At 33.5% G+C, this 27826-nt stretch overlaps 2 protein-coding genes across 4 annotated transcripts in view; one reads left to right on the top strand and one right to left on the bottom strand.

The window, feature by feature from the left end:
• The window catches only part of Msp300 (Muscle-specific protein 300 kDa), a 477430-nt gene that overhangs the window by 47047 nt on the left and 402557 nt on the right, over nucleotides 1-27826 (top strand). For all 3 annotated transcript variants that reach the window (XM_072530648.1, XM_072530657.1, XM_072530658.1), the window contains exon 3: nucleotides 54-405. In XM_072530648.1, coding sequence (XP_072386749.1) covers nucleotides 54-405 — 352 coding nt within the window. The remainder of the gene's footprint in view (nucleotides 1-53; nucleotides 406-27826) is intronic.
• Nucleotides 15911-26726, bottom strand: LOC140440258 (uncharacterized). The gene is made up of 5 exons (XM_072530642.1): nucleotides 26539-26726; nucleotides 24608-24985; nucleotides 23920-24114; nucleotides 19963-20068; nucleotides 15911-18332 (listed from the first exon to the last, which is right to left on the bottom strand). The coding sequence occupies exons 1-5, from the start codon at nucleotides 26620-26622 to the stop codon at nucleotides 16483-16485; spliced, it is 2613 nt and encodes an 870-aa protein (XP_072386743.1). The 5' UTR covers nucleotides 26623-26726; the 3' UTR covers nucleotides 15911-16482.

The raw sequence follows: 27826 nt of genomic DNA on the forward strand, positions 1-27826 counted from the left end.
ATTGCTAGCTATGTTTTTGATATTTTTTACTAATTTCGTCATTTTTTTTTCAGCCTTCTCCAGCACCCAACCGCTGCGCCTCACCATCAGACGGGCCCTATTTCCGAGGCATCCAACCCTATTCCCCTGATCACTTCCGAGGCATTCAACCATACTCTCCTGAGCACTTCAGAAGTGCTCCCCAATCCTACACACCCAATACCGAATCGCCCTCGTTCGGTCCCCCAAGTCGAGATTTCGAGTACGTCGGGGTTCCTTTGGAACCACCTCCCTTACCGCATAACTATGACCCCGACGAGGAGGAGGATACAGGACCTACCACTGCTGAGATTATTGCTAACCAATCGCAGGATTACATAGATGAAAAGTTGGCGGAGTATCAGGCTACGATTTATTTGTTACAAGGTAAGTGATTCCTTTACTTTACAAAAATTGATCACGATGTGAATAGATCACATTGTGATGGCGGAATGGGTTGATAATAAGCTAGTAATAACATAGGAATATTAAGAAAATATTAAAATGATATGAATAAAAAATATATATAATAGAAAACTAATTGTTGAAATGAAAAAGACAGCAAAGATTTAATTTCACGTACAAAGCGTCTATGTATCTGTTGATACGTATTTCGACTTAATAAGTCTCATCAGAACAGTTATTCATAGCCGTTCTCAACGTGAAAAATAATCTTCTCTGTCTTTTAAGAAGCAACAATAAAATGGCTTCGTTATGGACGCAATAGCGACATCTGATAGAAAAATCGGTAAGATAGTTTCGAAACAAATTCAGATTTCTGCTTTAATCTGAACCTTCTATAAATGCAAGGTATAACAGACGTTGATAAAGATGTTAATAGAGACATGGGGAATCTAAAATTTGCATTCCACGACAAGTCTATCAACTAAGCAGAAATTCTTAACGAATTTGTTTCTTGTACTCATACAGAGTAGATCCGAATAAAATGAAAAAGACAGCAAAGATTTGATTTCACGTATAAAGCGTCTATGTATCTGTTGATACGTATTTCGACTTAACAAGTCTCATCAGAAGAGTTATTCATAGCCGTTCTCAACGTGAAAAATAATCTTCTCTGTCTTTTAAGAAGCAACAATAAAATGGCTTCGTTATGGACGCAATAGCGACATCTGATAGAAAAATCGGTAAGATAGTTTCGAAACAAATTCAGATTTCTGCTTTAATCTGAACCTTCTATAAATGCAAGGTATAACAGACGTTGATAAAGATGTTAATAGAGACATGGGGAATCTAAAATTTGCATTCCACGACATGTCCACGACTATTAACATCTTTATCAACGTCTGTTATACCTTGCATTTATAGAAGGTTCAGATTAAAGCAGAAATCTGAATTTGTTTCGAAACTATCTTACCGATTTTTCTATCAGATGTCGCTATTGCGTCCATAACGAAGCCATTTTATTGTTGCTTCTTAAAAGACAGAGAAGATTATTTTTCACGTTGAGAACGGCTATGAATAACTGTTCTGATGAGGCTTATTAAGTCGAAATACGTATCAACAGATACATAGACGCTTTGTACGTGAAATCAAATCTTTGCTGTCTTTTTCATTTTATTCGGATCTACTCTGTATGAGTACAAGAAACAAATTCGTTAAGGATTTCTGCTTAGTTGATAGACATGTCGTGGAATGCAAATTTTAGATTCCCCATGTCTCTATTAACATCTTTATCAACGTCTGTTATACCTTGCATTTATAGAAGGTTCAGATTAAAGCAGAAATCTGAATTTGTTTCGAAACTATCTTACCGATAATTGGTGAAAGTCTAATGGTACGTTCTTACGAGTAATCAATAACCCGGTCAACTTTGGAGCTCTGTAAAACCCAGAAAAATTATTGAAATTAAACAAATTTGTAGTGAAAATTCTTCTATGAAAAACTCTCTATGATATTGATCTGATGTCTTTTTGTTGTAAAATTACCAGAAAAAAAGTCCAAAGGTCCAAAAGAAAGTTTGTTTCAAAATTTTTAGTTATTTTTGTTTATAACTTTTCATTATCCACCTTACGATTAAAAGTAATACAAACAAAGTTGTAGATGTTTTAATTTGCTACAAATAAGGTCTGATAAACTTTTTGTTATGGTTATTAGTTTACGAGATACAGCTCGAAAATCCTTTCCCCTCCTTTTCCATCTCCTTTTGATTCCGTCTTTTCTCTGCCAAGTAACTAAACTCTTTCAAGCTTCTTGAATTCTGGAGAAGGCTTGTTTTTAAATATGTATATCAAAACTTTTATGATAGTAGGTAATGGAATAAGATTTACTTTTATTTACAATTTAACAGAGGAGAATATAGCATATCATGTGATTAACAAATATGAAATAGTGGAACAGAAGACTTTTCACATTCTTCCAGTGGCTTAAATAACTTGATCTAGTTTATGTCTTTCGCCATTTTAATTTAAAAACCTTGGGCAGTGCATAAGCTGTGTGTAATATAAAAATAGTAATGTACAACTAGAAATAACGTTGAAGAAATCTTGACGCCAGTCATTTCCGACGTGCCGGAATAATTTTATCACGAGAAAGAACTAATCGTGTTATGACAAAGTCTATTCCAAAGTTTTCCCGACATTTAGTTTTTGGTTTATTTTTGTATCGCGTGCGTCTTCGTCAATGACTTAATCTTGGTAAATGCCGTCATGTCTAAACCAACATTCATTTATATAAAAATAGTACGCAGATCAATGCTTTCACTCATTTGATATCCTGCCAATTTTTTTAAGCAGATTCCACCGATGTGTTACCCTAAAGATCTTAGAATTGGGTCATAGGAAGATTTTAGGGTCAAATGTGACTGGATTGTAAAAACCTCACAACGTGGTTGACCTATTTTTACGCTAACGATAATACGTTTTAGCAACGACTAGTTTCACATGTTTCTTATTAAAGTTTTTTAAATTGATTAAGGATTTAGAAATAGGGTGAACTCAACAATTATAAAAATAAAAGAAAATGTTAATAACTAGACTTCGGCAAATATGCATATTGCATATTTTGCATATTGTTCATATTTTATGCAAATATTTCATATTTTGGCATATTTGTATAAAAGTTTGCATAAAGTGCATAAAAGTTCAGATTTTTATACTGTATTTGAAAATTTTTAAACATACCAATTTATTTCAATTCTTGTATAAAATTTTGTACTCATTTTAATCAAGAAATGATTTAAGTACGTAATCTCTACAGGTACAAAACATTTACAATTTCAAAGAAGATCAATTTAAGTAGCCCTCAACATTCTTAGAAAGTCTCGGTCACTGAGGCATTCAGTTATTGGATAATCGCTAAGGGTTCGCTCATTTGCATTTTATGATCTAATCCCCAAATCTATCTACAATTTATTGTATCTTAACAGCAGGTAAACGGCTAATAGTTTTGTTCCTAATTTAGGGATTTTCCAAAATCTCCCAGTTTATTGAATTAGGTACCTAAACATTTCTAATTTGATGCTCAGATTTGTAAATCATTTTTGTTTTGATATTCAAAGCGTAAACACTCGTTGTGCGTAACAAAAAGGAAGATTGTGGTTTTATAATGCCTAAAACAACCAGTGCGTCAACTTGGATTAAACCTTATAAAGAGCTGTCTATGGATATGGGAAAAATCTACTGTTCAGTCTGTGGCAAAATTGTAAGTATCTAATATTTTCTTTTAAATATCTAATATTTCATACATACAGGGTGTTTCCAAATGACACAACGTTTGACTGTAGATACTTCTCGAAAAATTGAACAAAACGATATAGTTAATGAGGGGTCAAACTTATTTACTTTTCGAGATACAGGGTGTTAAAATTAAAAAAAAAATTAAATTCTTTTAGTTAATAACAACAATAACTTTAAAACCAATAAACGTATTTACTTGAAATTTAGTACTCGTAGGTTGTTTTTAAATGAAAAATAGCTTCCTTTAGTGAGAAAAAATTGTCCATGGTACAATACAATGGTGTGTATTTAGAAAAATTTTTCACCTTTCCTTTTTTTTATGAAGTCAGCTATTCTAAAACACAATTATTTTTATTGTAATTGAATTAACAAAAAAAAAACTTTTGTTGAATTTTAAAATAAGTTATATGATGTACTAATGGTTAGTAACAAAAACTAATTTGTGGATTAATACTGCATTTAAGTGTTTTTTTTTTCCAAACCAGTTATTTGATTAACCAAAAACACCTTGTATATTTTTATATTTTAAAGGTTGGGTTAAAATAAAGGTTTTTATTTTTATTTATAGATAGCATGTGAGAAGAAATTTCAGATAGACCAACATGTGAGAACTGCTTCACACATTGCAAAAAAAGGAAAAATAGGAGGAAAACATCAAACTTCAATGGCTAAATGTTTCCAATCTACTTCAAAAAAATTAGATGAGCAAGAAACTTTTAATGAAGACTTGTGTCGCGCATTAGTGTCTGCAAACATACCGCTTTCAAAATTAGCCAATGTAAATTTTAGTTCGTTTCTAAAAAAATATTGCAAACTTATTGTTCCAAGTGATCGGTCTCTAAGAAGAAATAATGTGAACGGGCTATACTCGTCGGTGTTAATTAATATTAAGGAAGAAATTGCAGATAATTATTTTTACATATCTGTAGACGAAACCACTGATTCCTCAGGAAAGTATATTGCTCATTTATTGATTGGTGTTCTTAAAGAAGATACCTTACCAAAATCTCATCTTATTTCATGCCAGCAACTTGAGAAAACAAATGCTTTAACAATTTCGCGTTTTATACAAGAATCATTAGCAACTTTTTTTCTTCCGACAACTATTCCTTCTAATAAATTACTGCTTATTTTATCGGATGCTGCTCCTTATATGGTGAAAGCAGGACAAAATTTAAAAATATTTTTCCCAGATTTAATACATGTTACTTGTGTAGCGCATGGATTAAACAGAGTTGCAGAGGAAATACGAAAAAAGTTTCCTCTTGTAAATACCATGATATCCAGTGTCAAAAAAGTATTTCTTAAATCTCCTATAAGAATTCAACTTTATAAAGAAATGCTACCTAACATTCCTCTTCCACCACAACCTATTTTAACGCGATGGGGAACATGGTTAGAAGCAGCTAATTTTTATGCAGATCATTTTGTTAAAATAAAGAAGATAATTGATACGTTAACAGATGAAAGTTCCCAATCTCTTTTGGATTCTAAACAAACTTTTCAGAGTAACTTGCTTCAACAAGAACATTCATTTATAAAATCAAATTTTAGTTTTGTTCAAAAAACAATTACTCAGTTAGAATCACCAAAACTGTCATTGTTCGAAAGTACAGCATTAATAAAAGAATTTGCGTCATATTGTCGGAGCGTTAGAGGTAATATTGGAAAAGATATTTTAAAAAAATTTGAAGCTACTATGGAAAAAAATAAAGGTTACCATATTCTTTCTGAAGTAGTCAGTGTTCTAGCTTGAAATATTTCGGAAACAATTAATTTAGAACCAAATGTTTTGGTTAGTTTGAAAAATGCTCCCGTTACATCAGTTGATGTTGAACGAAGTTTTTCCATATATAAATATATGTACTCAGACAGAAGCCACAAGTTTTTGTTAGAAAATTTTGAACACCACTTGGTCATTTATTGTTACCATAATTCTAAATAAGTTTATTCATACTTAAAAATGATGTAGTTACTTAAAATAAATGTAAATCGTAATGAATAGTAGGAAATATTTAGTTATGTACACTTTTTTTTTTAAATAAAATTGTTACTATTTTACGATTTTTTTATTTATTTGTATGCATATTTTGTAAAATATTTGCATATTTTCGGGTAAACACGTGCATATTTATGCGCATATTTTCTACATTTTTATTTGCATATTTGCCGAAGTCTATTAATAACACTTCACAAACAACATAAAAACTGATTTATATGGAGCTTAGTGGAAAGTATGCTAAAGAAGTACTTTTTCTTTTTTGCGGTTTATAATTTAGTATTTGTTTAATTTAGTCTATTTTTATACAGGGAGTTTCATCGGTAAATGAACATATGTTAACTGCAAATAAAAGACACTCAGCCGATCTCAAAATCACCATATTTAATAAAAAAAGTATTTTGTCTTTCTTGTCAATATATTCGGTGGTTATATGTTGTATATTTACTTATATAAAAATCCAGATTCGTCTTTTCAAAAAATTAAGAAATCTGTTAACTAACTAAACTAGGAGTAAGAGAGGTTAAGTTAAAGTAAACGTTGCAAAAATGTGCTCTACAGAAAAATGTTGTTTTTATTGTAAAAAAAGTTGTAAATGTTGTGATCTCTAGCATTTGCATGAGAAATTACTGCCACGATAGTAGTGCTAGGAAATCCAGTGCAATGAAAGAAAATAGGTACAGTCAAATGTGATCAATGTGCAAAAAAGTGAGGTTAAGTCAGCAGACATTAAGAATTCATCTTTGAAACGTAATGAAATCATCGAGTTTCAAAAATCTTTTTAGAATAGTGAAGAATCTATGGTTTTCTTAAGTAGTACATTTAATTCCCTCATAGTGGAAAACCAAAATGGACTGCAGAAACTGCGAAATCTGAAGAAAGAAAATATCCAAATAAAAAACCAAAGTCATACAGCTAAAGAAAAGAATCTGCGAATGAGAAATTAGTGCACGTCAGACTATTACAACCAGTATCAGTACCTAATTGTGGCAAAAGTGAGGTCTCGTGATATTAAAACAAAAGATATTTTTCTTCTTCTTTATAAGCAATTCTGCTTGTTCATTGGCGGATTAATACCTCTATTAAAGGTTGTCACTCCATTTTTTACGCGGTCGTCCGGTACTTCTTCTGCCAATTGGTGACTTATCTCTTGCTATTTTGACTACACGGGTCTCCCCCATTCTTCTTATGTGGCTATTCCATTTTTTTTCTATTTTGTGTCCATTCATTTATACACTGTATATTACATTTTCTTCTGTCTTCACTTCTCTTTCGATCTCTCAGCGTATTTGGTTAGACAGCTAAAAATGGCTAATAAATAACCTACAAATTCAATTTAGGTTAGATAACATTTAATGTAGTAATGTAAATTACTCAGTTTCTTCTTCTTCTTCTTCTTATGGTGCTCTCTCCAATTAGTGGATGTTGGCGACAATTCTGGCATACTCCTCTCGGTCTTGTGTGGCTCTAAAGAGTGGATGGGCATCGAGGTTTGTCCAATCCTTTATGTTTTTAAGCCATGAGTACTTCTTTCTTCCGATGTCCCGTTTTCCTTCTATCTTCTCTTCCATAATAAGCTTTAAGAACTTGGAATTTCGAAATATATGACCCAGATAAGCAGTTTTTCTTCTTTTTATTATTGGCAGCAATTCTCGTTGTCTGCCCATTCGATTTAATACTTCGATATTTGTTGTGTGGTCTGTCCAGTCTTTTAAAAACCCATATTTCAAAGGCCTCCAATGGGTTCATCACATTGGCCTTTATGATCCAGGTTTCTACACCATATAGCAGACCATGCACCATGTAACATTTTACAAAGCGATATCGAAGCGTTAAGTTAAGGCTGCTGTTGTTTAGCAAGGTTCTCATATTAGTAAATGCTGTTCTCGCTTGCTCAATCCTGCTACGTATCTCTATGTCTGGATCTAGATCTTCAGTTATCCAACTACCGAGATATCTGAACTTGGGGACCTTTTGGATGTTCCTATTGTTTACTCTTATATTTAATTGCATATTTCGTGTTCTGCTAACCACCATTACCTTCGTCTTGTCTATATTAATATTCAAGCCCAGTCGTTCTCCTTCAGTGTTTATTCTATCTATTAGTCGTTGTAGCGCTTCTTGGCTATCAGCTATTATGACTGTATCATCAGCATAGCGAAGATTACTAATAGTCTGTCCGTTGATTTTGATTCCATTTTTGCACTTAGTTTAGTATACTTAAATGCTCAATCAATAATGAATAGAATTCTAGAACTGAAAGGATTGGTAGTTAAGTTGAATATGCCAAATGTAATTGTAGTGACTGAACATTGGTTTAGAGCTAGTGAAGAACCATATTTTAATGTGAATGTATTTAGTGGAATATCTGAAGTCTATAAGATAAATATAACACAAAATTTTGAATACTTTTCTTACAGATTGATAGGTATTTGGCAGTGGGATGAGTATACAGACCTCATGATTTCCATCACAATGATCTTTTGGAAGTAGTTGTTAGAAATTGTTTAACTTTTTTTATAAATATGGCAACTCCACGTCTGCATGTTTGCAAATTTAAAAACCAGAAGATATGCTCTTTTTAATGGCGACTCAGACATCGGGAAGAATACGAAGTGAATCGTTTTCCAAGATGTCGGCATGGCTGTACTTAAACAATATTCTTAGTGTATTATATTCTTACCAGCGAAAATAAATACAGTCCTTAACAGTAATTAACTTTATTTTTATCTGCCTAAAGATAAAAAACCTAACAGTAGTGGACTTTAATATAGACCTGATCCAAGAGAGTTTACCACAAAAATTAACAAGTCAATCACTTCCAATGGTTTTACAATATCGAACAAAACTGTGATAAGAAAACGCTCATCGAATCCCTCCAGGATGTGATGATTTTAGTGTGGATATTATTAGAGAGTTTGCTGAGGAACTGCTACCGATTATAAAGAAATTAGTTAACCTCTCTCTTATTACTGGATTAATCCCAAACTCTATGAAAATTGCTATAGTGGTCCATTATATTAAGGAAGGGACTCAAAGCAACCTGGAAGTTATCGGCCAATATCTCTTTCAACAGTCATGTTAAAGATCTTGGAATCATCTGTAAACAACTTCTTCTTTTGGTGTCTATTCGTTTCGAATATTGGCGATCATTCTAGCTGATTGGATCATAATTATTTTATTAGCTGATGCTTTAAATAGATTAGTTGTTGTTGTGAAGAACGATTTCCTCAGGTTTTTTAACCATAATATTCTTCTTCTACCAATTCCTCGCTTTCTGAATACTTTGCCTTAAAGGATTATTGTCAGTAATCTGTATTTAGTGCCGTTTTTCATTATGTGTCCGAGATATTCTAACTTTCTCACTCTCTCTCTTGTGTAAACAATGAAGTTGTACAATTCCTTGATTCATCCAGCTACTGGATTAATAGGCAATGGTATTAGACATGGTTCAAGCACAGTCTCTGCTGCTACTGACTTAATTACAGACTTATACAACAAATTAGACAAAGGGTTAAGTTGTGTATTTATATCATTGGATTTGCAAAAAGCTTTCGATACAGTTGACATATGACATACTTATTTTAATGCTTGAACAAATGGGATAACTGAAATTGCCTTAGTTTGGTTGAGGGACTATTTGAGTGACATAATACAAAAAGTGCTATGTAACAATGTGCTAAGCGCAGCAGAAGATATTGGATGTGGAGTTCCTCAAGACTCAATTGGTCTTCAGATCCCAATTGGATTGGTGTCATTATAGACTATATTGAGACCAACACTTTTTCTGATTTATATGAATTCCGTATCCAATTTACCTCTGAAGGGCATGTTGTATCTGTATGCAGATGACACTGGTCTTCTGTATGCCAATAAACATCCCAGAAAATTAGAAACTGATGTAGAACAAGTCTTTTTAGACATAGATGAGTGGCTTAAGTATTACAAACTCTCACTTAATATATCAACTTAATAAATCAACTACTTCAAAAGTTCCTCCGTATAAACGAGTTTTAACAAAGCTTGTAATGCATTGTATATAAACAAGAGGTCATATTTTCTTTTCGAGGAAGGTACAAACCACAAAATATTTTTTTTTTATTTGCATATGATCCACAATAGTTATCCAATAAATCCCACGTATGTTCGAAACAAGGTATAATAAAATATGATATAAAATCTAAATTTAAGTTTTGGCAGATATAAAAATGATTTAAATACCTACGCAGGATATTATTTAAAGAACCAGATTATTTCAAAATCTTTAATAGAGGAGACAAAGTAATTTTTAAAAGTCTAATCGCGACAATATTGGAAGTAATTATTAATTAATAGATTACAGATAATTGGACAATTAAAATTTTATAGGTATTATAAGGTTTTATATCTCTTCTTCCATCGCCAGGTGATAATTACTTTTACTGGTAGCATCATCGGTCCATATTTCTTTGAGAAAGACGTTGGCCTATAACGTGATGATTACTAACTTATTTTGGCCTGAACTGGCTGATGTGAAACCAACCAACGAACGTACAAAAAAGTTGGGGGGCGAAAGGTTTGGAAACCCACTAAAATCTAGAAAAAAACGAGAATTTTTTTTCGCTACTTCGATTTTATTGGCCAGAACATGCTTACACACCATATAAATTTTTATAAAAAAATTTTAAACTGTTTTGGAGCAATATTAAAAAATTCGGTTTTACTTTGTAACCTAACACCCCATAACTTTTTCTGGGGGCACTTTTCCATATAGGTAATTTAGTCCGAATCGACTTATTTTCATATTTAAAATTCGTGGTTTAAATTATGATCAATCTTTTTGTGACACCTTGTATTGGGAGACCAAGAAAGCGATGGGAGGATAATGTGGATGACAATAAATCTTCTTGGCAGTAGATCGTGGAGGAGACTGGCTACCGTAACGAATGGGGAGGTTTGCTAACGGAGACATGGGCTCGAATTGGGCTATATGGCCATAGGATGGATGGTATAATCCAGGGCTTCCCAAACTTATTCGTATTGTCAAGCCCTTGGGATTTTGCTATTTTTTTGCAACGCCCCCTCAACCCAACGCCCAATAATATTTACCAATTTTGGTACTAGCCTAGTAACAGGTTATAGTTGTAACAAAAACACTATTTGAACATTTTTATTTATTATTAGAATTTAAGACCGAAATCAAAACATAAGCACAAAAATGAAAAGGAATATTTATTTATGTAACTGGCTGGTTAATGTGAGGGATGTGGTTGCTTTTTTGAGCACAGCTTATAAAAACGGGGCTCCAGTTTGGAAATTGCCATTCTCATTTCTTTTTCTAAGTTTATGTTTGACCTGTACTTGTTATTAATTACTGCAATTACAGAAAAGCCCGTTTTGTACAAGTACGAAGTTGCAAATGGTAATAAAACCTTTAATGCAGCAGTGCTGATGGCATGATCTTCATGAGAAAGTGAGCTTCAAAATTCAAACAGTTTGTCCTTATCGTATTAAAGCTTTAAACTGGAATCACAGGACAATTCTGTCAGTTGTTCTTCTTCCTCTGTTGAAAATGTCGATGGCGTGGATGACAAGAAAGGGTTTCTGACCGAGTCATATTGCTCCATATCTTCGGTAAAATATTTTTCAAAGTGTTCGCTGAATGATAACATGTATTGTGATAACATATTTTTTAAAGAAGGATTAAGGATTTCTATCAATTTTTCTTGTAATATACCTTATAAACCAGGTTAACAAACAGTTTCTTAGTCTTTTAATTATCTCTTACATAAGAGCAACTTCTTCTGAATCCCAGTAATTTTATCTGCCAATTGCAGGATATGAGGATTGTTTCCCTGCCAAGACTTATTAAGATCATTTAATCTGTTAAATATGTCACAGGAGTATGCTAATTTTATTACAAACTCTGAATTAATAAAGTTTTGCGCATCATCATGTGATTCTGTATGTAGATACGTGTACAATTCATTTTTTATACACGTGCGAGTACGTTGCCTTTGGACAACCAACGAGAGTTGCAATAATAAATTAAAGAGGTGTGCTCGGCCCCCATTTCTTCACAAAGTTTATGGAAAAGTCTTGATGGTCGTGTTTTAATCCTATCCATCACAATAAATAATTCAGGTGTAACGTTCTTTGCTGCCTCTATATGTATGACACAATGTGTCCATTTTACACTTGGACTGTAGACTTGTAGTCCTCCATACTACCCAGATATCGCTCGGGGACCATCTATACACACGCCTACACAGTTATCCCAGTTCATATATATTATTTTCAGTCATATATGAGTTTAAAATATCGAATGAATCAGCAGCTTTACAACTTTCACATATTTTTCTTCTTCTTGCAGTACCGTCTCCTATCGGAGGTTGGCTACCATCACAGCAATCTTCACTTTGTTGGCTGCAGCTCTGAACAACTGTATTGAACTGCACCCATACCACTCTCTTAAATTTCGCAACCAGGAAATCCTCCTACGTCCCACATTTCTCTTTCCCGAGATTTTTCCTTGGATTATGAGTCTAAGCAGAGAGTACTTTTCTCCTCTCATTATGTGGCCCAGATATTCCAGTTTTTTCTTTTTTATGGTTTTTATGACTTCGCATTCTTTCCCCATCTTCAGCAGAACATCTTGATTTGTTACTCTTTATGTCCATGGTATTTTCCACATTCTCCTGTAACACCACATCTCGAATGCCTCAGTGTTTTTGATGTTTATCTTTTTCAGTGTCCAGGCTTCCATGCCGTACAGCAGAACGAAGAAAACATAGCACCTTAACATTCTCGTTCTTAAGTTTATATTTATGTCCCGGCTGCATAGGAACTTTTTCATTTTGACAAACGATTGTCTCGCTATCTCTATTCGCCTCTTGATTTCTCTTGTCTGGTCATTAGTATCAGTGAAGCAAACCCCTAAATACTTGTAGGACGTAACTCTTTCAACTGGCTGATTATTTATCGTTAAATTCACATTGGTGTATAGCTTCTTTGTTACAATCATGAATTTAGTCTTTTTGATGTTCATTTTTAGACCATATTTTTTAGTATGGGTGTTTATGTTTTCCATCAAAAACTGTAAATTTGCTAGGTTATCTGTTACTATTAGCGTGTCATCAGCGTATCGTATATTGTTAATTAACTCTCCGTTAATGTTCATACCAATGTTTTGCTCTAGGAGCGCTTCCTGACATATTGTTTCGCTATATATATATTGAATAATAGTGGAGAAAGCACACAACCCTGACGCACACCTCGACGAATCTCAATTTCTTCGGTTAACTAATTATCATTTTTGATTTTTGCTGTTTGTTCCCAGTACAACCTGGATATGATGTTAATGTCGCGACTGTCGATGTTTTTGCTTCTTAGGATTTCATGCAGCTTTTGGTGTCTGACTTTATCGAAGGCCTTCTCAAAATCTATGAAACCCACGTAAAGGTCTTGGTTTACATCCAAACATCTTTGCATTAACACAGTCAGACCAAACAAAGCTTCCCGTGTTCCCAGTCCACCTCTGAATCAAAACTGTGTGGCGCTTATGTCCTCTTCTAATTTATTAAATATTCTTTTGTGAATTATTTTTAAAAATACTTTTAGTGTGTGGCTCATCAATGCTATTGTTCTGTGGTCTGAACACTCTCTGGCGTTATTCGTCTACGGGATTGTGACAAAAGTAAAGGAGAGCCATTTCTTTGGTATGATGCCTGTTCTATAAATTGTGTTAAAGAGGTTCACCATTATTTCAAGTGCGTCGTTGTCTATTAGTTTCAACAATTCTATAGGAATTTCATCTGGTCCTGCAGCTTTACCCCCATTTGTGTTCCTTATAGCATAATCCTCACATATATTTGTTTCTTGTATGTACTGTACATAACATATTAATTGAGCATTATTATTACTATCAGTCGCCTCTTCCAGTTGAATGGCAAATAAACCTGAAAGTTTCCCGACAATTTGCTCATTAATATCTTCTGCCATGTCTTGAATACGGCGACTAACCGTATTGTTTGAAAGAGGTACATTTTTTATTTCTTTATCTGCATATTCTCCAATCATCACTGTTACCATATCAACCGCTGCAGGTAAGATCAGTTCCTCAGCGATCGTATGTGATTTTTTAAATTTGGCAACACGGTAAGCTACCATGTAACAGGAGAGCAATGCTTTGGTATGAATTGATGCTCTTGAAACCAAAGTTGTGGTCTGATCTCGCAATTTTCTTACAAAAAAGTCTCTTGGCTTACCTTGTAAATGACTTTGAGTAGATTCCAAATGCCGTTTTAGTTTATTAGGAAGCATACTTTCAGCCGCCAATACTTTCTGACAAACAACACATTGTGGAAGTTCTACATTCCCTTTAGTAACGCAGGTAAATCCAAAATACAAATATTGGTCGTCATATTTTCGATATTTCTTCTTTTTACTTAAATTAACATTACTGTATATTACTATTTAACTCCGCGTGGGTAATAAAACAAAACAAAAGCTTGACTAAATGACATAACACAGGCGATACTAGGGAAAACGGGGGAGGGGAGCCCCAGGGCGTCGCGACGCACAGTTTGGGAAGCCCTGGTATAATCGGTACTATTATTTTGGCAAGTGCCATACTTACTCCATAACCATTATACATATTCTGATTTTATTCTATGATTCAATTTTAGATCCAAGTTTCAAGAGCTTGTACTCCAATCCTTTCAATAATTTTTCCAACACTATGATTACATCACATACGTATTTATTTTTGTAATATTAATGTAGGTACGATAACTTTATTAATTTTAGTAAAAATTTAGCACTTACACAGACAAAAGTATTACTACCTACATAATCTATTAGGTAACACCCAGGTCATTCCTATTTTTAGCTCACTTTAAGTGTTATTTCACAGTAAATATTAAGATCGTAAACAAATCCTATATACTTTTGTAATACTTACTGGATACCTGTTTGTCGATAACCTGGTTAAAATATGGGTGATTACTGTATGCCAAATTGTAATTGGCACAATTTTGAATCACGAGACTTCGTTTATAGAAAATCTAGCCTACTTAAATATTATAATTTATAATTTATAATTATCTATTGGTATTTGAATTATTTGATTTTTTAATCTGAATAATTCTATTCAGGGATGGTAGATGAAGATTCAATCAATGAAGTTTCAATCAATCAACCTGGACTTATTCCAGGAACAGTTTACATTCCTTTCTATTCTTTGCCATGACCTCAATGTGGTCTTCGGTTATAAATTCGTTTTAGAACCTCCAACTCATTATATCTTTCGATGGCCTACCTATCTGAGCTAATTTTTTAGAAGGATCTAATAAGATCAGGTTCACTGTAAAGGAGTTTTGTTCTGAAGCTATTTTCTTGTGGCATTTTAAAGAAGATACTATTTTATTGGGAATAAGCCACAATTGAAGGTTAAAATAAGTTTATGGACGTATCAATTTCCACTTCGAAAATCGTTCTGTTCGAACTGAGTGTTGCAATACAGACTCGTTCCCCCAGTGCGACAGAGAAGACTGACGCAAAGCAGTCCCTGCATCTCTTTCTAATGGGCTAGGTTTATTACCCACGTGACCTTCCCACTCCAAACACAAGTGAAGAGAAGGTCACGTGGTCGTACTGTGGGAACGGGTTAGTAATGAGAAGGTCAAGAACGATTCGTTCACAAAGATCGAATCCTTTCGAAGACCCGTGATTGATACAATCACGTTCTGTCACCCTATCGTTCGAATGACCCTATGGATGACGCTGTCTAGTGTTTACGAAACGAACTGTGTGATAGCGACACGTTGATCGGTCAATTCGTCGCGCTCCTAATGAACGAATCTCTATGAACGGGTCTTGCATTATCATTAATTTATATACTCTCAGAAAGATTCATAAACATACCAATATTAAACTCTACACACCTGACCTTTACACAACAAATTTAATTAGTCGTTCATATGAACGGATCTTTATGAACGGATCATTTTAATGATTGACCTGGAAGACCTGGGTCACCGAAACAAACCAGGTCTTCCTATCACTAGAACGGGTCTGTATTGTAGAGCTCAGTCTGTTTGTATTATATGTCTATGGTTATAAGGTACCAAAATTCCCATCTAATGTTTCGTCCGTTTCATAGATGACCAGTATAGCAAAAGATACACAAAATTATTAATATAATTATTTATTTTACATATAAATACAATACAATAGGCATAAAATGTCATTTAAATCAGTCCATTGCTAAAACTATTTTAAAATAAAAGGCGGAGGTATAAATTAATTTTGTATTTGGTGACGTTTTATTTATCATTTGGTGAATTTTGTATATCATTCAATTTTCATAAAAGCTGCTATTTCTTTGTTATTTGCAAAAATAGCCGAATTAAAAGAAATCTGAATAAAAATATCCCGTATCCCAATAAAACGAACGCCTTTAACTACAATTACAAAAATTGTATTCACACCATACGACTGCTCTTAAATATACAATACATGAATGAACAATAAATATATAGAATGATATTACTGAAAAGAGATAAGTAACACTAAGATAAATATAATTTAGTAAATTATACACTAAAAAACTTAAAGAGCTATAGCACATTTATTGTTTAGAGAAACTTATAATTTTTTATTTCATAGTAAGTAACATACACCAAACACTTTCAAAATGTTCTATCTTTCCGTAAGTCTGTAATTTTCGAGATTATTTCTACACCATTTTGTATAATCTTTCTTCATTATTAATCCAGAAATAAAAAATAATTATTTTTCTTCAACTTTAAGAACTTCATCACTTTTCACAACAGCTTCATCTGGTACTTGAGTATCTTCTGTAGCTGAAAGAGTTGTTTCTAGTGATTCTTTTCCTTCGGCAACTTCAGATGCCACATCCTCAGCTGCTGCTACCTTCGTTGCTTCATCAGTTGCTGCAACATCAGTCGCTGGAACCTCAGCTGCCACATCGCTTGCTGCAACGTCAGCTTCCACAACGTCAATTGACATAGGTTCAAGTTTTTCACTAAAAGTATTTTCTGTCTCTTTAGTTTCAATTACACTATCTGCACTTATAACAGTTTCAATTATTTCTACGTGTGAGTTATCAGAAGTTTCAGGCCACTTCTCTACCACATCTATGGCCATTTCCCTGATACCATCTTTATTGTATTCGTCTAAGTTGTTTTCACCCATTTGTAAAGAATTTCTGCTAGTTGTAATAATGCTATCTATCAGTTCCGTGTTAATATTTTCTTCATCCAATTCCTCTGATTTTTCGATTAGTTCAGCAATAACTTCTTTCTCAATTCGATCTAGCTCCTCCTGCTTTAAAACCTGCAATGTTTCTTCTACCCAAGACGCTTTTATTTCTGTGAGAAGCTTATCCACGAACATTTTAATTTTGTTTATAGTAAATATTGATCTTATTTGCACGTTAACTATTCTATCGTCAAAGAGAGTCAACAGTAATCCCAAACATTCTCTGTATATGAAAAACAGTACCCCTGTTAGGTACCAATCGTTCGAGTTTCCAGATTTTTTTTCATCATAAGTAAATATGTTTTCGCTGTAATGCGATCTTAGAGAATTCAAAGTTTCCCCTGCGTACAAAGATATATTGTCGGTCTTAAAATCATCTATGCTTTTATTTAACGACAAGATATCTTGAAAAGTTTTTTCCTCCAAGGCACTTTCAAGCTTCTTCAATATACACTTTAACATCCATAACATTTTAGCTGCTTTTTCTTTATCTTTAACTTCCTTTAGACTTGCAAGATACTCTATTTCTTCTCCAGGAAGCACTGACGGTTCAATCAATTCATTTATACCAAAAATCGGTACGTACCGATACAAATACCTGGTGTCTCGTTGAAACATCTTAAAGTAGGGAATGATTTGTGTTGATGTCCAAGTCATTCCAAAGTGCTTGACTATGAGAGGTAGAATTATAGCTGCTGTTCGTCTAACAGCAAACACATGATCTCCTAGAAGACTTCCATAGAAGTGTTTTATGTTTTCTGCGAAATATTCTTTAGGCGCAAACTTAATTATATGCATAAATGTCATCAACAGACCCTTTCTTGTTCTCCAATGTGATTGAGAGTAAACGATCAGTGTTCTTATAACTCTCTTGATAGATGGGAGAGATTGAGCAAAGTCTACATCTGCTGGAAGGTCGTTTAAGTTCTCTAAAATGTTAGCCTTAACCGAAACTGATTGTTCTAGATCTAATATATCTAAGACTTGTGGCATAATGTGCTCTACAAACGCTTCTTTACTAATAAGAGTGCTCAAACTTAAAATGTTTTTAGCCAGTTCCAGCTTCACGTCAGTACAAGTATCGACCACTAGCATTGTTATCTGAGGTACTACGCTTTGTATAAAAACTGACTCAAAATTATTTTCACTTTGGTCGGATCTCTCATAGGACTCTTTTAGATTTCGACAATACGGAACTAGATTTTTAACGGCTACAATCCTGACTTCGTCCTCGACATTCTTGATCAGTTTTTGAAACATTGCTAGTATTCTTCCACGCAGTTTGGGATAATAGATAACCTTCTGTATTTCTGCTATATCTACTGCTAGAACGAGACGGGTTTTCCAAGAATCACTTTCTAAAATCAAAAAGAAAAACAGTCAGATTAAAGAATATCAAGAAACCGATATAAAGAAACCGACACAAAAATTCTTAGTTAAATACTATAACATGACGTTATACACCAGCATTTCTGTGTCTGATTGACCTAAAGAAAGCGATTGACAGAGTAAGACTCAAAGATGTAATCCATCTTCTGTATAATAGAGAACTTCAAAAACTATCGAAAACATTTACCAAAACAATAAAATGGAAGTCAGAATAGATGGACAACTTACAGAACCTATAGAAATAGACAGCGGAATAAGACAAGGGGATTTATTGAGCCCCATGCTTTTCAATTTGATCATGGATGAAATCATCAAAAGCGTTAACAAAGGAAGAGGATACAGAATGGGAAATAAAGAAATAAGAATACTCTGTTACGCAGATGACGCAATATTGATAGCCTAAGATGAAGATAGTCTGTAAAGACTGGTCCACAGATTTAACATAAGAGCAAAAGAATTTAATATGACAATCTCATCTCAGAAAACTAAAACAATAGTAGTCAGCAAAGAACCAACCAGATGTAAAATAGAAATTGATGACATCAGTGTTGAACAAGTAATGGAAATAAAATATCTGGGAATTATACTGTCTAGCTATGGTGACCTGGACAAAGAAGTGAGACATCAAGTACAAAAAGCAAATGGACTGGCATGATGCATTAATAACACTATATGGCGAAACAGACATATTAACACTAAGATTAGGTCAAGAATTTATAGCGGCAGTGTAAGACCTATAATGACATATACCTCAGAAACAAGACCCGACATAGCTACAACGCAAAGGCTACTGAAGACGGCAGAGATAAGAGTACTGAGAAGAATTACAGTAAATACGCTGAGAGGTCGAAAGAGAAGTGAAGACATTAGAAGAAAATGTAACGTACAATGTATAAATGAATGGACACAAAATAGAAAAAAAGAATGGAATAACCACAAAAGCAGAATGGAGGAGACCCGTGTCGTCAAAATAGCAAGAGATACATCACCAATCGGCAGAAGAAGTATCGGACGACCGCGCAAAAGAATAAAACTGTGAAGTATCAGATATTAAAACCAAATAACGAGGTATTTCTTGGTGACTGATGTATGTTATTGATCTGATGTTATAGAAAATACTGGAAGAGGATAAAGTGTCACGATGGAGAAGTGGAAACATCCTGTTCATGAGGTGTTAGAGTGTGTGAAGAGTTAGAGTGAAAACTTGGAAAAGAAAAATGTTTAATATATAAAGATTAGGAACGAAAGACACAGAAAGACTTATAGTCCAGAGAAGTAAGCAAGTCCCGGGAAATTTGACTCGACCAGGAAGTTTTTTGAGTTTTATGCACCTCAATAACTAAAACCTTATGATTTCTGCAGTCGGTTCAGTGAATTTTTTAAATCATTAACAAGTTGAGTTATTTAAAAGGGTGCTTTCATAGGCATGTATATAAAAGACGTAAAAATCGTTCCTAAATCGGGGTAAAGAAGAAACTTTTATTGAGGGCAGTATATACAGACCAGCAAATTTTTTCCTATGAAGACATTGGAGCTTTATTAAAATGCTTGAATTGTAAATCAAAATTAATAAATATTTAATCATGAATTAATTCTTACCGGCAAAACTCTCGAGTGTTTTAAAAATGGATTCTTCAATTTCGTTTTCACTCAATATTTTACAAATTGCTAAAGCTACCTTTATAGTTGTAGCTTTCACGGAATCCTGTAATAAAATAAATAAAGTACATTATGTATAAGAAAGACACATACTTATAATAAATGTAAATATTACTTATACAAGAATAATTCATTTTTGTATCAAATTGCTTTGCCCATTTTAGGTGATTTTTTGCAAATTTTAGAGTTAATCACGCTAGTTTTAAATTCTTTTTTGAAAAAAATTTTAATAAATCCTTACCGCAGGAGAATACATTAAGAAAACAAACTATGGAAACATGTTTAGGGGGAATGTATCTAAAAAATTAAGCGGGAGTTAGAGAGCAATTTTTTTATATTATCGTGTATGAAACGACAGATGTAAGCGGCAGGTGTATAGCTAATCTGAAAATTGGAATTTTGAACGAAAACTTTACGAGAAATTTTATTTAGTTAACAAACAATTTAACTATTATAAGTAGGTTTATACAAGATAGTTTAACAATTTTCTTTTATAGAATAGAATGGAATAGAAATATGCTTTATTGTTACTTAACATTATACAATTTTATGGACAAAGCTTACAAAAAGTCAGAAAAATAACAATAACAATTTAAAATTTACTGAAATAACTTTTTGCCGAATATAATATAGATTTCTTTACTAACTCAGAGGACGGGATCGGTAAATACACATCAAAGGTTGAATTTCTGGTGGAGTAGTCATGATTAGGTCTTGATGAAAAAACGTATGTGTTTACGAATTAAGCAAACAGTTTCTAAAATTATAAAGAGGGAAACGTTAAAATCCCGTGATTTTTGAAGTTGCTTCTGAAATGTGTTATTCTATTGAGGCTAAAGAGATACCGTATTGCTCTTTTTTGTAATTTAAAAATAACATCAGATTGGGCAGCTGTACTAGAACCCCCAAAAGACCATATCGAAGATGGGACTCCAACAAAGCAAAAACTGTTATTTTGGAAGATGCTAAATTGATTTCCTTCGAAACAGATCTATTGCATAGCAAGTTGAGGCTAGTTTCTTTATAGGATAATGCTACTGTCTTATCCACGTTAAAAGAGATTAAATTAGAGTTAGACCAGGTTTTTATTATAAGTAAATCAGAAGTTATTCTCAAAAAGGAAATTTTTTTTATCGATTTTTAAGTTAGTGATGTCATTCATAAAGATAAGGAAAAGTAGAGGACCTAATACTGAACCTTGAGGTATTCCGCATACAATGCTTTTGTGACTAGAGTCAGTATCATTTGCTTTAACTAGTTATTTCCTATTCCTCAAGTAAGATTGGAACCGATTCAAAGAAATACCTCGAATTCCGTAAAAATTTAGTTTTTTATCAAAATGTCGTGATTTACACAATCAAAAGCTTTGGCGTAGTCACAAAAAACAGTAAGAATGTAAAGATTATTGTTTAGTGCTTGGTAAACCCCATGTAGTACAGAAAACATAGCATCGCTGGTACATTTATTAGATAAAAAGCCGAAGTGACTTTGTGATAAAATGTTGTTTTCAACGAGAAAGGACATAAGTCGGGCTTTTATCATCATCAGTAGCTCGACAACCCTTTCTGGGTCCTGGCTCGTTCTAGGGTTTTCCGCCATACTGTTCTGTTCCTTGCTTTGTTTTTCCAGTTGGTAATCTTAAGTGTTTTCAGATCTTGTTCCACTTGTTCCATGCATCTAAGTTTGGGTCTTCCCTTTGACCTTCTTCCTACTGGTGTTTGCTTCATTATATGTTTTGGTGTTTCAGTCACCAACATCCGTTCAACATGGCCCATCCAGCACAGACGTCCGATCTTTATGGATGTTATGACCTCGGGTTCATTGTATGCTGTGTATAGTTCAAAATTATATCTTCTGCGCCATATGTCATTTTCTTTCACCTCCTTATATATGTGTCTAAGGATTTTTCGTTTAAACGTACCTAATAGGTTCTCATCGCTTTTCGACAGTGTCCATGTCTCTGATCCATATACAAGGACCGGTTTTATCAGGGTCTTGTATATTTTGCATTTAGTTTTTCTTGTGATGTTAGATCTTAGATGTTTAATTAGTCCATTATATGTTTTATTATCGATATGTATCTTCTCTTAACTTCTTCACTGACATTGTTATCTGCGCTAACTGAACCTAGATATGTAAAATTTTTCACGCTTTCGATGTTATATCCTCCTGTTGTCAGATTCTGTAGGTTTCTTTGGCCTGTCCATTTGCTGGCCTTCATGTATTTGGTTTTTATTTCGTTAATGTTTGGGCCACTGTTTTGTGCCGCTTTTTCTATCGCATTAAATGCTTCTATCATCTCTCTTTCGCTTCTAGCTATGATATCAACATCATCTGCAAATGCCAATATTTGTACACATTTTGTTATTATTGTTCCTCTGGTGTTGACTTTTGACTCTCTAATTATTTTCTCTAATGTGATGTTGAATAGAATACAGAATAGGGCATATCCCTGTCGTAGGCCCGTTCACACATGGATTGTATCTGTTAGTGCGTTTTGAATTCGATGTCGGGCTTTTATAAGTCTCTTAATAATTTTGGATACGACCAGTAGTAAGGCAATAGGTCTATAGTAATAATTGTGGTACATTTTTTTACAAAAAAGGCTCTTTGACTTCAAGCCAGTGCTCTGTAACCGCAACTACAGGGGGAAGTTCTAAAATTTCGTTTTGAAGAGACAACGAAATAGTTTTTTTGTTGACTTTCCCTTGATTTTTGCAGGTGAATAATTCTTTCAGAAGTGAGAAAGGACCTAAAAGCATCAAGATCAGCTTCCGCCTTAGTTGGACCAAATTCTGTAGACATCGTTAAATTTTAGAAGGATTTTTCGTATACCTTTAGTATTAGTGTTAAGTGCTTCGAAAGCCAAAAATAATTTAACGCTTGTGTTGGTGAATGCTTCGTAACATAGTGAAACAGGTTGGTCGTGTAGAAAAGCAAGACGTAGCTTAATGGTTTTCAAGATATCCGCTTCCTTTAATCTTGCTTGGACTTGTTAACCTTGGACTGTTCGAGTTATTGCTTAATCTAACTTTTTTACTTCTGTTTATCAGTATGTTATCAGAGAATGCTAGGGATTGGTATTTTCGGTGATATACAAGTCCTACCCTGTTGATTCCGGTTTATTTGATAACAATTTCAGGAAGAATTCCGAATAAAAATAATGACAGTTGGACCACTTGTTGCACCCCCTAGCTGACTTAAAACTTATCTGTTTTTTTTTCAATTATTTTAACCTTATTCTCTGTTTTTCTGAGTGCCACTTTTATCATTCTTACTAATTTTTCACTGTTAATCATTTCACGTAGTGCTTTGTATATTTCTTTCCATTTTACTCTGTCAAAAGATTGTTTAAAGTCGATGAATAAAGCCACTGTATTCATAGCTTTCTGCTTGTATTTCGGGCGAAACATTCTCCTATGTTATTATCTATTTTTTGTGATATCTTATATCATTTATATGTACTGCAAGTATTTTATATGCAACATTTAGTAGTGCTATTCCCCTGTGAATATGGCATAAACTTTTGTCGCCTTTTTTGTGAATTGGGCACAGTGTGGCCTTAGTCTATTATTTCAGTATTTGTTCTTGTTCCAATATTTCTTTCAGCAACTTATCCAAATGCTTAATTAGGACTTCTCTTCCATATTTGAACATTTCAACTGTTATGTCATCCTTTCCGCCCTCCTATTTTTCTTTAGTTTCTCTATTATATCTTTTTCATTAGTTCCTTCCCACTAGTTTTCTTCAGTTCTTCTTATTTTTCTTCTTCATGTTCTGTAGAATTAAAAGTACTCCTTATCCTCTTCTGGTATGTATTTAACAAAATATCACTTCTAATAAAAATGCAAAAATAAAAAAATCTTATATTTAAAATAATATTCAGAGTATACTTACCATGTTATCATTGGAAATATTATCAAAAACAGCTATGAATTCATTTTTAATGCTTTCTTTGTCCAACAAAGCAACGAAATCAATGAGACCCAAAGCAGCTTCTTTTCTCACAATAGGCGACTCGTCTTGAGATAGTAAACGGAAATTGTGCCTTAATTCAACCTTCTTTTCCTCTTGTACTTTTGGATATAGTGACTAAAATAGTAAAAAAGTATTAAATATACAAAAATAAAAAAAACTCGTACTATATGCAACTAACAAGAAAGGTCGAATTACGAGTACCAGTAGATCAGCCAGGTCATTAAGAAAAGCGAGTATAACTTAAATAACAGAATAGCTGCACACACGAAAAATAAAATGTAAAATCTTTATGGAATTGTGTCGACAAAAACCCTCTACCAGAAAAGATCAGAAAACGAAGTAAGCAAATATTCGGTAACATTGAAGATGGACATTGTGGATGAATAGCCAATTTATGAAAGAAAATCTAAAGATATTGTAGCTAAGGAAGCATTAAGATAACGACCAGTAAAAACATAAGAGAAATCCCCCAGACAAGAATTATGAGAAGATCTGGATTTGGAAGATTGTACTGTTGCGCAAAATGATTTATATCCAATGCAACAACTTCAAAGTTCACATATGCTTAGTCAAAAATAGATGTGAAATAAATTATTTTTATACTTACTGAAAAAAGAGCCACCGCGGAACATTTACTCGTAAACCATTGCTCATTTGCCAACGAATCTAAAATCGGAATCAACAACTCTTCAACGAGCTCATTACTCAATTCCTCTGCGATTTCCTTTAAGGCCTCCAAAGTTTTCTCTCTAACCAAAAATTCGTCAGTATTGCACATCCTCTTGAGAAGCTCCAACACCGGTTGGGAATTTTCGTATCCCCCAACCAACGGTATTAATTGCTTTAGTTGTTCCGGTAGATTCAAGAGTATTTCATCGTGAAAGTTAATGTTTTCTTCTAGAAATGGTAGTAGTTCTTGTCTTGTGATGTTTTCTCCCAAGTGTTCAGCAAGAATACCGAGTCTTTTGGTCATATCAATCTGCTCCTAAAATATTACAAAAACATTCATTTAATCCCAAGGTAACATTAACTGATATCAAAAATAAAAAAAGTAAGCATAAATGAAAATCAATAAAAAAACTACCAAAAGAAATAAATATAAGATTTATTATATCGGGGATATCCTAAATTGAATATTGTCAATATGGTATGTGGCACTGTGGAATTTAAAAATTGGTTCATGAGCCAAACCGGTATTAGAGCTAATGCACACTACAGTGGCTCCGACCAAAGCCAGCAACATGCTTCTTCTACATTGGCCGCACTTCCGGCCAGGCTTTCCACATTAATTTTTCTTTTCAATTACGAGATACATGTGTATGAGTATAATCGTATAATAAAACGAAAGAAAAAAATATTGGATAAATCCAATTTTTTAATAGTCCTGTACAACACAAAGTATACAATACATGTATAGATCACTGTCTGGCGGCAGTCTGGCTGTCTTTCCTGCGCATTATTCCATAAGAGTACATACTAACTTTAACTGCAACGACCGCTGGTCGTATCGTTGTCGTTGGCTCATTAAAATCTATGTAAAATTAGCCGGAGCCGACCATCCGCAATTCTGGCTGTGGTTGGAGTCGCAGCAGTGCGCGTTAGCTCTTAAAGCGGCTACAGACACACATGCAAGCTTGTCCAGCATGCTTGTTCAATCTTTTTGTATAAGCACGCTTGAGTGTCTGTAGGGAAATGTGGTTCAAGCTTTGTGATTGTACAAGGGGTTTAAGGATTGAAAGAATCTTAATTATGCATGCTTGAATTAAGCGTGCTTGCGCAAGCAAAACGGTACGTATGCACCCAATATTTTCAAGCTTGAACAAGTTAGCGTCCGTTGTGTTGCTTTGTGAGGTAGCATTTGAGTAATTTTCGATATAACTAGTGATCTCAAAAAGGTTAACCGTGTATTGGAAGAGTTTCATTCAAGAATACCAAAATCAACCATGTCTTTGGCGCATTAAATCCAAAGATTATCATAACAAAGCAAAGAGGGATGCAGCATACACAATATTATTAGAAAAATCTAGGTTAATTGACAATAAGTCACCAAATGGACGAAGAAGTATTGGCAGACCAAGAAAAAGATGGTGCGATAATTTAAACAATTTAGGAGGCTAATATTGAAGAAGAAACAGACTTTAAAGCCTACATACAAGAAGGAAAAAGAAGAAGCCTTAATTTATTTTTCTTTGTAGCTATGACCCACTTTTTTTTTTAGTAATTGTCTTTCGTTTTTGCACTTTTCGTAACTTTCAGCTATTGTATTGTTTATTAAATACCTTTTCCTTTTTAATTTGCTACTAATATATATATATATATATATATATATATATATATATATATATATATATATATATATATATATAATTTAAAAGCAGCAACCTGTAACTATATACTTATACGTCCATATTTTAGTTATTCTAAAAATATTTAACATTATCTTGGCCTATATATTGTTATCTTGTTCTAACGACATGACACATGACGAATGCGTTTTTAATAATATTTACATACACGTTATAAAAGATTCCCACTTACCGAAATATTTTCATCTTTGATGGCTTGGCTAAAACTCTCCTTGAAGGTCTTAAGATCCTCCATTAGGACACTTTCGTCACTCATTTCGAATAACTTTTGATTTTCCACGCGAAAATCTTAGGTAGAATACCTTTAACCCAAATCTCGTGTCAATACAAATATCGTGTCTTATCACACATCAAGTGTTTTCTTATCTATCTTCATCATAGTTATCGTTTTATCATTTGTAATTTTTATAGATAGGAATGCCTATTGTGGTTTTCTACTTATATACGTATTAGTGGAATTTGGGGTTTGATTTATTAATAGATACGATTTGAGTGAGTGTGAGTTTCTTGTCACACTATTGATAGCCCTAAATATATGAAAATAAGCACGCAACTACAAATCCTACGACCACTTGTTATAGAAAACGACATCATCGAAGTAGTAAACGAATTTGTATAGCTGGGAGCGCTCCTTAACTCTGAAAATAATACTACTGCAGAGATAAACCGCAGAATTTGCACAGCCATCAGATGATATTTTGGGCCCAATCTCTGGACCTGGACCCTAACAAATAGTAATGAAAACATGTTAGGATGTTTCGAAAGAAAAGTACTAAGGCGAATCTATGGAGCAATGAATGACAATAAAGTGTAGAGAAGATCATACAACGTTATAGAATATACCAGGAACCAGATATCGTAAAACATAATAAGATATGACCCAGAAGAAGAGGAAGACCCAGAACAAGGTTTCTTGATAACATCGATGAAGACATGAGAAATAAGTAAATATGTGCTGGGCGGAGGAATGATAGAGACGACTGAAGAGACATTCTTGAGGAGGCTACGACCCACGCAGGATTGTAAAGCCAGATGATGACGATGAAATATTTGCAACACGAATATGCCAGTTATGATCAGATATTATGAAACTTAGTTGTAAAGAACGCATAATCTTACTGTTAGTAGAAATAACATCCATAGAACTCAATACTACGGTAATGATTTTTACACTATCTCGAATGAAATCTAAAATAATAGCCTAATTTGATTAAGTTATGACTTACTATAGGCTTTGAGCAGACTTTTGTTTTGGGGAGTAGCTTAAGTCTACTAGGAAGGAGAGCAAGGGAACATAGAAAAGTATTGATTTGTCATACTTATTGGTCAGAGAAAGGTCTCTGCGGCATTACCAGATGTATAAGTTTTGAAAACAATTCTTGATTCAACATTTTTGAAATTGCAGTTATTTTTTATGTTTATTGTTTATAATGTTTAATACAAACATTATTAATGTTTGT

The sequence above is a fragment of the Diabrotica undecimpunctata genome, chromosome 4 (assembly GCF_040954645.1).
Source record: "Diabrotica undecimpunctata isolate CICGRU chromosome 4, icDiaUnde3, whole genome shotgun sequence".
NCBI classification, from domain to species: domain Eukaryota; kingdom Metazoa; phylum Arthropoda; class Insecta; order Coleoptera; family Chrysomelidae; genus Diabrotica; species Diabrotica undecimpunctata.